At 39.0% G+C, this 12,240-nt stretch overlaps 1 protein-coding gene across 1 annotated transcript; it reads left to right on the top strand.

Moving 5' to 3' along the window:
- Positions 1-262: 262 nt before the first annotated feature.
- LOC146699714 (endothelial cell-selective adhesion molecule-like) lies at positions 263-8,442 on the top strand. The gene is made up of 7 exons (XM_085471461.1): positions 263-317; positions 686-837; positions 3,282-3,474; positions 3,579-3,734; positions 3,921-4,043; positions 4,920-5,055; positions 5,531-8,442. Exons 1-7 carry the CDS (start codon positions 263-265, stop codon positions 6,066-6,068), a joined length of 1,353 nt encoding a protein of 450 aa, XP_085327587.1. The 3' UTR covers positions 6,069-8,442.
- Positions 8,443-12,240: the final 3,798 nt, after the last annotated feature.

The following is a 12,240-nucleotide window of genomic DNA, read 5'->3' as shown; positions in this document are numbered from 1 at the left end:
TATCAAATATTTAGATACACGTAAAAAGAAATTAGAAATAAGTCAGAAGAGCACTGGATAATTAGCAAAAAGCAAAAAGTAAAGAAAAAAAGCTTTGTAATTCACTGCACTGCACCCGTAATAGTATTGTTTCCGCTCCTGTACACGGAGTATCAATGGCAATTATTAAAAAGAAGCTAAGCAGATCCTCATTAATCTTATAATATCATTCTGCTTATAACCTTTTTATTATAAAAAATATGACATCAAACATGAAACAGGCATGAGAAACAAAGAACAATCCAAACAGGTTTCCTGCTGCACCTTCAACTGTACAGGTAATGATTCAGAGTCAGAATTCAATTCAATTGAATCACAACATTAAGGCAGTTTATACTGTAGGATAAACCCTGCGGTATTACATAGAACATTCTAGCAACTGGAGCAAGCACTTGGTGACAGTGGGAAGAAAAAAACCTCTTTTAATAGGAAGAAGCCTCTGCTCTGGGAGGGACGGCTTCTTCTTCTACCACGTCTGGTTGGCTGTGAGGGGGGCAGACAAAAGACACACTGTCTGAGAGACAGAGATTAACAATAGAAATTAATATAGAGATTACAATTATTGATTACATGTACAGTGGTGTATAAAAGTAATAAAAAACTGTGATTTTTACAGTGTGTTTTTTCCCTTTCTTCCTTCATCCAGGCATATGGGCCAACTTTTTAATACCCCTGAAAAATGGAGAAGTGATCGAGGGTCAGTATGTGGAGCTGCAGGCCCGGTACACTGGCGGCAACCCAAATTCCAAGAGTATCGCCTGGAACTTTTTGATGCCTAACACCAGCCAGATGAAGATGGTAAGGAAACAATTACACTTAAGTCTAATATACTGTATATCAAGCCAAGACAAGAAAAGACTTAAAGGTTTCTAATACTACTGTGCTGTGCAGATAGATGATCCAAAAGGAGGATCACAATCAAATAGATTTAGGGGAAGAAAGAGAACTCAGGAAGGGAAAGGATACAGGGTTTTTTTTTTATTATTTCCCTTAGTGTCTCACCTTACTTTACTCTTTACAGGAAGAAACATTCATTAAATGTAAAAACATTTTCACTGATAAAAGAACAAAACTTAACTGCAATCTATTCAGAGTCGTATGTGTTTAGACAAGATAAAGTGAGCAATTCCCCTCTGACAAATTGTTCAATTCTATTGTATTTTATTTATACAGCACCAAATCACAACAACAGTCACCTCAAGTCACTTTATAGTGTAAGGTAGATCCTACAATAATAGAGAGAAAAACCCAACAATCATATGACCCCCTATGAGCAAGCACTTTGGCAACAGTGGGAAGTAAAAACTCAGTTTTAACAGGAAGAAACCTGCGGCAGAACCAGGCTCAGGGAGGGGCGGGGCCATCTGCTGCGACCAGTTGGGGTGAGAGAAGGAAGACAGGATAAGACATGCTGTGGAAGTGAGACAGAGGTTAATAACTAGAAATAATATGTATATAAACACATAGTGAGCGAGAAAGGTGACATCATCATGGGAATCCTCCAGCAGCCTCAGCATAACTCAGGGTCACCTGATCATGCCCTAACTGTACTACTTTAGCAAGAAGGAAACTCTGAATCCTAATTTTAAAAGTAGAGATAGTGTCTGTCTCCCCAATCCAAATCTGGTTCCACAGAAGTGGGGCCTGAAAACTGAAGGCTCTTCCTCCCATTCTACTTTTAAATGAACTAGGAACAACAAGTAAGCCTACAGTCTGAGAGCAAAGTGCTCTAATGGGGTGGTATGGTACTAATTATGTAAGTAACTAAAATTTGACAAAGTGATATTTTTTCCAAACTGCTAATATATGTTTCCTATGCATAATATAATAATAGTAATATGGAGAAAATAATTGACAAGAACCTATTGTGCCTTTTCCAGCTCTTGGTTTTGTTTTTGAATGCTATTAGAGTTGCTTGGCATCATTTGTAGTTGAAAGTAATCATAAATACCAATGCATGAGTTCTTGGTGCAGCCCCTCAGTTCATCTTCTCTCTTAAACAGACAGTTTTTGCTCCTCACCGTTCTTACCTTTAAGGTAACAGGCGATGATGCGTTTAGATCACTGTGGAGTGATTTTGGCCCACTCTTCTTTGCAGAATGCTTTAATTCTTTCACATTGGAGGGCTTTTGAGAATAAACGGTCTGTTTAAGGTCTTGCCAAAGCATCTCAATCAGATTTAAGTTTTTTTCTTTTGCTGCTATGTTCTGGATCACTTTCCTGGTGCATAACTCAAATGTAATTGAACTTCAGAATACAAGCTGATGGCAGGAGATTTTCCTTCAGGATTCTCTGGTATAAAGCAGAATTCAAGGTTCCATCAGTTACAGCAAGTGATCAAGGTCCAGACCATCAGGTGACTAGATTACTCAAAGAAAACAGATTTTAATCTAAGAACATCTTTACTTTTTACTGTAAATGATGCATCTGCCTTGAACCGTTCTATTTATACTGTATTTCAGCCCCTTCCACTGCAGAGATACATATGCTGGAACTAGGTTTTATATCAGGCTTCTTTTGTTGTGTTTTGTTTTTTATTGTACAAGAGCCATATTGGTTAGAATGTAGTATTTATCTAACAATACAGACCTGCATAATTTGTGTTAATTAAATTGCAGAGAATGAGAGCTGAGAATTTATAGATCAGGTTCAAGAACATTAATATTACTGTTTAATTTGGCCTTATAGGTGGAAATGTGAAGGTTAGATTTAATTTTATTCACAACTGAACATAGAAAACATGTCCAATGTTTAAACTGAGAACGTACCTTTTTAAAGTGTGGGCTGTGAGTCCGCCGTGCACTGTTTACCTCACCTGCCGATATGCGTCATGTGTAGTTGCTTTGGAGGAGGCTGTAAAACTTTGTGTAGAGTCCAGTAAAGGTTGATGAGTCAGTGAAGCTAACGTCTGTCCAATGTCAGTGATACTAAGGTGAGTTGTTGAAGATGTCCTGAACTTTCCTCTGTAAGCACTGCTGATTTTACCAGTGTTAGTGAAACTTTCTTTTCTTTAAAGTCTTGCACTTGGACATTTAGCAAATAAATCTCTGGAAATGTTTTGGATAAATACAAAGTCCATTACATCCCTGACCTGGATGTCAGTGACACAGGTCAGTGATATCTGTTATGCACAACTACTTCTTCGTGTGCTTTCTTTTATGTACTAAAAGACCCCAAAAAACCCCCTTTTTTTAATCTTCTTTTTGTTTCATGTGACGCTTGCTTTCTGTCCTTCTGTCCAGATCATCTCCTACACCGACAACGAGGTGAAGGTGTTTGACGGACAGTTTAAGGGCCGTGTCGGTTTCCTACATCAGATGCCATCATCAGATGTGTCGTTCTACATCAACAACACCCGGGAGTCCGATTCAGGAAGCTACATCTTTCAGATTGTTAATGATGGTATTACTGAAACGGTTACCCTGGATGTGAAAGGTAAGGGAAATTCACCCGTTGCACAGCTGTACTTCTCAGATTCACTGTGAAACAGTAAAACAGAAAGTCTTGTAATAAAACATTACATAATCCTCTCCCCTCAGTCCCTCCTTCTGTTCCGAAGTGCTCTATGACAGGGAAGCCAGAGGTAAAAGGAAATGTTACTCTGATCTGCATGTCCAGCTCTGGGAAACCTATTCCTTTGTACAAGTGGAAGAAAACCAGCCCCACCTCTGAGGTCTTCTTCTCACCCATGCTCAGTGAGTGCACAGCGAAAAAACAAAGAGTCATTGTTTGCTATAAATGTGAATTATTGATAGAAAAAGCAGCCTGCACACCGTCTTTTGGGATTGTCACTTAGCACATCTTTGAGAACTGTTATACATGTGAAATAATGTGTCTTCATGTGTGTTTGACTGTCTTTTCCATGTAAACTGCTGTGTTAGATGAGAAGACTGGCACTCTGAAGCTGAACAACCTGAGCAGCAACATGTCGGGGAAATACGTGTGCACAGCCAGCAACACGGTGGCAGAAAAGAGCTGCGCAATCGACCTGCACATTACCAACTGTACGCAGCAAGTGTAACCCTGGTTATGGTTTATTAATAAAAATAAGTGATGAAAAATAGTTATGGACCACACATTCAGATACACTATTATCAAGCATGAACAGCGAGCATCGATGTAATTTATTATTTCTGTTGGACACGATCATATCCTACTAATTTCTTATGACTGCTGACACGTCATAAGAAAACTAAATGAATATGCAGCGAACTTTCTTACATATATATTAAAATATTACAAATATACAATAATTTAGCAAAAGTATCATTATAAACCCCTATCACTCATGACTTACACAGATTCAAAGTAAAAAACAAACCCTGTTTGCCAGACATGTTTAACGTTGCTAGCATAGGGCTGTGACATTTTACATTGTAACCATTAGCTTAGCTGACTTTTCTATTCAGCAGCTAAGAAAATTATACTTTTGTCAAAGTTGGCTGAATTTGTCTTACTTTAACATGAGTCTGGACAGTCAACCATGCCCAACACAACCTAGCGTCCTGGGAATATATAATGTTGCAGAAGCCTGAAAACAATGGACAGCGGTAAATTAGTGATCAACATCGCAGCATTATTGTAGTGTCTTTACATTACAATATAAAGCGCCTTGAGGCAACAGCTGTTGTGATTTGTCCCTATATAAATGAAACTGAATTGTAGCTTAAAACTGATTTGCTAGGCCACAGCACAACTGGTCACCTGATTAGTCCATGTCTATGTCAAACAGAAAGGACATCTTTACATGACTCGAATATAAAACCTTAATCTGCTTTTCTAGCCAGTGCTGTACAAGTACTATTGATTCTACACGAAATGAGGTAATAAAAGTGTTTTTAAATTCTTTGAGATAGTAATTGTATGTTCTTTAATTCCAGCCAATAAAGTGGGGGTGATTGTTGGTGCCACAGTTGGCTCAGTGGCTGGCTTCATCTTCCTCCTTTTTGTGTGCCTCGCTTTTGTCTTCGTGATAAGGAGAAGAAACAACGAGGATGACTTGGCCAATGAAATCAAGTGAGTCAGTGTGGCTTAAATGCAAGCAGAATTTTATCATTTAAAATTCGTAACAGCATCTCAGCTGGCCAGCAGATCTGAACCAGGACCCTTTTGCCACAGTGCTAAACAGTGTCAGTTCAGGCAAGTCATAAGTGGCAGCGTTGGTAGATGAAGTTCTTGTTGCTGCTGCTTTGAATCAAATTCATTTTAGTCCTTTGCAGATGACCCAGGTTTTACTTTTGACATGTACCAATTGCACAGGAATGCACATTTTGATCTTGCACATTTCTCAAACTAAAGTGATTCTATCACACCTGTTTAAGAAGCCTGTTTTTCAGATTTAATTTTCATATCCTGTGATAGCAGAAACAAATTACCATAGTTTCAAGATTTAATGAAGTACTCCATTTCAGTGTTACTGTGAACTAATTATGCATTTCTAAAAGTAATCTACACGCCACAAATAAGTAATCCTGCACCTCGATGTCTACAGGGAGGATGCTCAGGCTCCCAAGCGTGTGTCATGGGCTAAGAGCGGCATGGGTTCTGACATCATCTCCAAGAATGGCACCCTGTCCTCCATCGCCTCCAGCCCACACCACAAAGAGTCCTCCCATCACCACAACAACCACCACCACCACCTGCAGCAGTATCCACAGCGCCCCCCCTCAGACACTGCATCCATCATCACCGCCACAGGCAGCAATGCCGGCTATAGACCGTCCCGCCACCAAGGGGCCTCCACTCCCACCCATTACAGCTACAACAACAACACCACCCTGCCACGTGAACAGCCATTGTCCCCCGAGGCCGGCAGCAATGGCGGTTCCATGCCCAGACCCGAGCGCTACACCCAGTTGCCTCAGGCACAGGCGCTGCCGCAAACGTACAACCAGCCTCGGCTGCAGCTCCAGACCGCTCCCTCCCCGCCACCACTACCCACCTCCACCATCATGGCCTCCAACATCACCCGAATGGGAGGCGTGCCCATTATGGTTCCTGCACAGAACCAGGCCGGATCTCTAGTCTAGCATGAGCTAAGGGAATACTCTCACAAAGGATCAATTGCTGATTTTTCAAAGGGACTTTAATATTTAGCAAAGAATTCAAAATGAAAGGTCATTTACTGATGCCAACAAGCTCTCAGACACACTGTTTACTTCCTTTAAGAATACTTACTTATAGTTCTTTTGTACTCTGTATGCACTGTACACATTTGAAACTATGTATAGATATGATTTTCATACATTTGTCCAGTATCATCTTTTCTACTTTATGGATTTTAATGTTTTCATTTTTCATATTTAGATTTTTAAATGTAATTTCTTCCAAACTGTTTTCCTCCTGCCATTTACTAACCGCAGCTGGAACGCTGTGTGTGCTAATCTCACGGACAGAAAAAAAAGAGCACCAGCATGCTACACTTTATCCATTGTCTTTATTTAGAGAAACTACCTGAAGGACTCATAGGTCATTACTGTTTAAGAAGGAGAATGTTGCTCATAAACACTGGGTTTAATCTATGTATTATTAACTCTATTTCAGCACCAGACATCAAAAGACAACATAATGTGTTGTGTGATAAAGTTTGCCCTTGCAAAGTATCCTAATCCTTTTTTTTGGCTTTGCTTCTGTTGGGTTTTCAACTTGCTTTCAAAATGCTTTTAAACTCACTTCTTTAAATACAGATGAGCAAAAGCTTCTGATAATACTGAGCTGTTTAGGACTGCAGAACAGTAAATTTGCTTATATTCTTGACTAGTACTAATAACCAGTGCATCTTATTGAATGCAGAACAATCAGTTGTTCTGCATTCAATAAGATGCAACACAAATTATTTGTGCCACTCCAAAAACACAATTTCTGTCCACTATAAAGGAGAACATCACAGCCTGATACCTGCAGGTCTGACAGCAGCAGGTGTATCACTCCTGTTTCTACCTGGAGACAGCAGTCGCCTCATTGTTCTGACACACAACACAAAACTATCCACAACACTACACACTAACTACACACTCCAAACACGCTAAACGTCACAAAACTCTCTCTCTCTCTCTCTCTTTTTCGTTAGACAGTGATCATGATTACCGTCCGCGGGAGCGCGCACAGCTACTTAACGCTGTAGCGTCCACATTACTTACAGCTACTTCCATGCAACTGATATAAGATGCAGTAAGCTGAACACAGCTTCAATCGTCTGTTTGTTGAAAAATAGTAACGGAGCGCATTTTCTTGTTAGTAACTGTAACGGCGTTGTAACGATAGGAATAGTAATTAGTTAGATTACTCATTACTGAAAAAAGTAATGCCGTTATTCCCATCACTGCTAATAGCTAATAACTAATCATTTAAAGTTGCCTGCAGCATTCAAATTGTAAATATGTGAATTTTGGGGGGTAATTGGTAGCACGTTGTTGAGTTTTTGGCTAAAAACCTAAAGACTCCATCAACATTATTGCAGGACCATCAGTCTTGCACTACAGATATTCCTGGAATCTCGACCTCTTTAGACTTTCTTTATGCACCTTGGAAGTTAACAAATGTGTTTCAGTTTGCTTCTAATCTGAAACAAATAAACTAGATTTGGTTCAGAAACTATTTTCCATTTCCAAAACGTGTGGACATATTTTGAATAAAAACTGCTGTGAGGGAGGCACTGTTTTGTAAAAATCACATTTGTAAGAATGTATCCAAATAGCTAAGGTCATTTTAATACACTGAATGATTCCAGAACTTCTTTTCATTAGTTAAGAACTAAAACTATTTATTATGTTTTTACACGTTAGCGCTATTTGTAATGTCTGTTGTTACTGAATATGATTTCGATTTGGAAAAGAGAAGAAAGTGTGGTCATATTCTGCTGTAGTGTAATTACACTGGAGCATATGTTTGTTATTTAAGCTTTTGGTTAATGTGCACAGATATTTTTACAATTATTTACATGACATTCTGAGATGAAGGCTGATGAGGTTGAAGGAAAACATACTGTAAAAGCATCTCATGCAAACCACTTGAGAATATAAGCTCAAGACTAAAGTCAAGATTTCATGAGGGAAGTTGAAAGAAAAGAGGAAATCTGTTTGCTGTGCATTTAAGACTCTGTGTCCTTTAAAAGTGTACATTATGGACATTCAAATGTATTCAACGCAAGCCTTTATTTTTATATTGTACATGTATAAAAAGCACATTAAGAAAAGTGAAAGAAGTGCTCACTATCACACTGAGTTATAAACCAGTGTGGATTGTATAACTGCTGTGGACAAATTGGTGGCCAAACAAATATGCTTATTTATACAGACGGCCTAAACTGTAGACAATAATGTGCAGTGTGCACTTGTATCTTCCATATTTATGTTCATTGAAAATGCCTTGTATTATATTTTCAATTAAAATTTAAAAAGATCAGCTGTTTGTGAGTTTTGTTTTATTCTTGTTTTCCAAGTTTTACCAATTTTGTCTTCTTGGCAAGCTTGTAGAAGGAAGGAAGGATTGATGACTGAGCTTGAAAAGACACAGGGTTTTCCTTTGGCGTTTTTGTTAGAAAAAAGCTGACAAGGATCTGTCATTAAACAATCCAGCACCAAGAGAGGACCAGCCACTCCTTTAAGTAGCGGTTCAGGACAATGTCATCACAGGCGTGTGGAAGTGTGGAACCAACAGGCAGAAAATCTCCACTAAGTCCCGCTGCTGCACAAAAACAAGCACACACACGTAAACACACAAACCAGGATAGCAGAGGAATTGAGTAGATAGCTGAGGTGGAGAGATGGACAGGAAGTAGGAGGTCAGCATGGAGAGGACAGAGGGAACAGATACAGAACTGATGAATAATCAGCAAATACAATGATGTCAAAAGTATGACAATCCCTTAAAAACATCCTGGGATCAGAGCTTTCTGTGTGAACTGAAAAAGATTCTTCATCTTTTTGCCAAACACATTTCGTTTTTCCAAGATCAGACCTATGCATCCTCTATAGCAGGGGTGGGCAACTCCAGGCCTCGAGGACTGGTGTCCTGAGACCTCTACTGAACCCGCAGTACTTCAACACAGCTCACACTGTTACACTGGAGGCATAAAAATAACCCCTAAAAAGAACAAACCCGGTGATTCTATCAGCTGTAATGGTATCATCTGTCCACAAGGTGTCAGATTTTATTGGTCGATTCACTGAGCAACCCTTTGATATCCATAAAGCTAAAACACTTCACAGCCTGATTGTTTGCTTTGCAACAATCCCACCAACTTCATATGTCTACATTATTGCTGTTGAGAGTTTGATGAGCCAGTACCTTCTGCTTCTGCATAGTCTTTATACAGCAATAAACAGCTGTGAATGTTATTGTGTATGAATTTTCTAGAATGAGGCTGTAGAGGTGCTACATAAATCCCAGTGAGGTTCAGCCTACCATGTTGTACTGGATGGGAGACGAGGAGGAAAGAAGCAAGCCTGCTGGAGAAACTCACACTGATTTACAACTGAAAGAAAAAAGTGCAAAAACAGAGAAAAGCCTTACATAAATGAAGAGCTTTTCCCCTCTGCTCCTCCTTCATCAGATCTCTTTCTGGTACAGGAAAATTCAGAATCGATTCGTGTTTATGGATGGATTTATGTGGATGGACCAAAGAAGTTCAAATGAAACATGGAAGCACATAACGGAGTGAGTAGAAACTAGGAAAGTGCTCAAAGCTTTAGCTGTGTGTGAAAATTAACCAAAACAACAATAATGTTTGTCAGGTTACATGGATGAAAATCATCACTTCATAAGATCACTCAGGAGTAACATGACTAAGTACAAGTTCCTGTTTGACTCTAAAAAAAAACAAAAAAAACTTCATATTTGAAAGTCCTGAAGTGCACAGTGTCATGTAAAAAAATTTGACTCTAGAAGTAAAAATAGTATTTTATATTCAGTCCTGTATTTAAGAGGGATCCAGTGCAGAGGAGCCAGTGTAGGAGAAAAATGCTCTCCCTTTCTGTTCCCTGTCATTTTTGCTTTGTTTTTTAGGAAATCCTGAAAGTAACAAATTACAGTAGTCAACAGGGAAGCAGCAAAGTCTTAAACACCAGATGTGCTTATCCGGGATTTAAATCTTGAAGTTGGATCAGTGACTCTTGGCTGAATGTCCTGGAGCTGTATGTGAGGCATTCAGGGAACACCAGTCAATCGCAGCTACATTGTTAGCAGAGATTATATTCTTCATGAAATGAACAAAATACAATTACTATTCTCTTAAACAAGCAAAAAGGAAAACCCACAAAAAACAACCATGCTGAGTAAGTTTTTAAAATGTCCTTATAAGATCCCAAAAGATTGACTCTGTAAATCTCAACGTAGCGTTTTCAGTGGGAGAAACATTTTGTCACTCAACCAAGTCACTTCTTCAGTCTCAGCTGGCTACAGGTTTCCCCAACCTTTTAAACAGTACATTTCCACAATGACTGAAACTAGCACCACTGACAAACAATCGGCTGTGAGGTCAGTTCCTTGATCATTAACATGCAAATTGTCTGAGACTAAGAAAGTCACACATGTGCAAATAAGTCTAGGTTAGGTTCCCCCTGTGTCATTGTCCTCTGTGTACCTTTGTGTGTGTGTGTGTGTGTGTGTGTGTGTGTGTGTGTGTGTGTGTGTGTGTGTGTGTGTGTGTGTGTGTCCCCTCTTTTTCTGTCTCATCTCCCTTAACTGTTTCCGTTGTTTAGAGCACAGGATTTCCTTCTGTGCCACCTAAAGTTACGTAATATTAGCTGCGCTGTTCTGGCTTCTTTTTTGTAAGCCAATTGAAATTCCTTTGTGCCTTGATGCTTGCATAATATTTTTGCTTTCATTTATGCTCATGTTGCTTTATTATCCATCCATCCTCTTCAACGTATCCTTATCAGCCAGTAATGCAATTCATCCTGATCGGTGATTGGTCAAAAGTCTAGGGTGGCAGAAGGGGGGAGAAGAGGCTTGTGATTGGTGAAAAATGTGCAATAAAGGAGACTTCTCTTTTCCATTTCTCTTTTTTTCTTTATCAGGTGATGTCTCCAGCTCCTTTATCTCACCTGATGCCTGGACTGCCGTCTGTGGTCTTCAGTATGATCACAACGTGTTATTTATGTATTTTGACTGACTTACAATGACAGGACAGTAAGCATTATCAGTGCACATGCAATAAAAGCATGTAGTTGTCACTCGAACATTGATGAGGATTTTCCTTTGGCTCTTTTGAACCAAAACAGGTTGGAAAATCCCCTGAAATTAAGAGCAATCGAGAATGAATTGCTTTCTTCTCTTCTGTGTTATTATGATGTGCAAAGACTAGCCATAAAAGGAGTCTTTTAAGTTGCCCCGATGAGACGATGTAATATATTTATTTTATATTTATATTTTATATTATATATTTATTTTATATTTATATATATTTTCCACTTTTATACTGGAAAATGTGAAGGATTATTTATACCATTGTACTAGTCATTTACAGACATGCAAGAAATTAAATGCATACCGTGAACTCTTGACCCGCACACGAAGAGACATTGTTGCACTTTGCTGCCATGTTAGGGTCCACTTGTCAAAGGTCAAAGAGCTGTAAAATCACGACAAAGATGCTATGAGAGATTATGTTTGTCCTGTGACAAAATATTTGAAGAGGGGTCACTGAATAGTTCATTATGAAAATGTTGTGATCATATACCTTTCACAGTCACTCGACCTCAACCAAGACTATTTGGGGGAAATTTGACTGTCATAACAGATAGATATTAGCTTTGTTATTGTTTCCGAATCAATTCCAGGAAACACTGAAGCTGTTGCAGAGGCATGTGTTGTACAAATACTTCAAAAACTTGTGTTTGCCACCTGCTTGTACACATTGCTTCTGTGGTTCCGGTCTGTTATGTGTTTTGTTATGGAAATTTTAACAATAACCTGCAACACACCCAGTGAGCTTGATTTGAAGTGGGTTTAATAAACACATTGCAATGTGGAGAGAGCATCCCAGTGAAACACTAGGATCATCCCACTATCTATTTAACGTCTCCCATTACAATGGCCTCACTGTGTTAACATTCCACATGCATGTAAACTGGTGATGGGAGTGCTCTTACTATAGTAAAGTGAGAAAGTGATATTACTATAACTAATGTGATATGATTAAACATGTGATTACTACATGAGAAAAGAAGTTTGCCTCCACAGTTTCTACATAGTTTTGTC

The sequence above is a fragment of the Copadichromis virginalis genome, linkage group LG10 (genome assembly GCF_057382275.1).
Source record: "Copadichromis virginalis isolate Kocher_CV1m ecotype Utaka linkage group LG10, C_Virginalis_male_GT1.1, whole genome shotgun sequence".
NCBI classification, from domain to species: Eukaryota; Metazoa; Chordata; class Actinopteri; order Cichliformes; family Cichlidae; genus Copadichromis; species Copadichromis virginalis.
The sequence above is the reverse complement of the archived record's forward strand: the minus strand, read 5'-3'. Positions and strand labels throughout refer to the sequence as shown.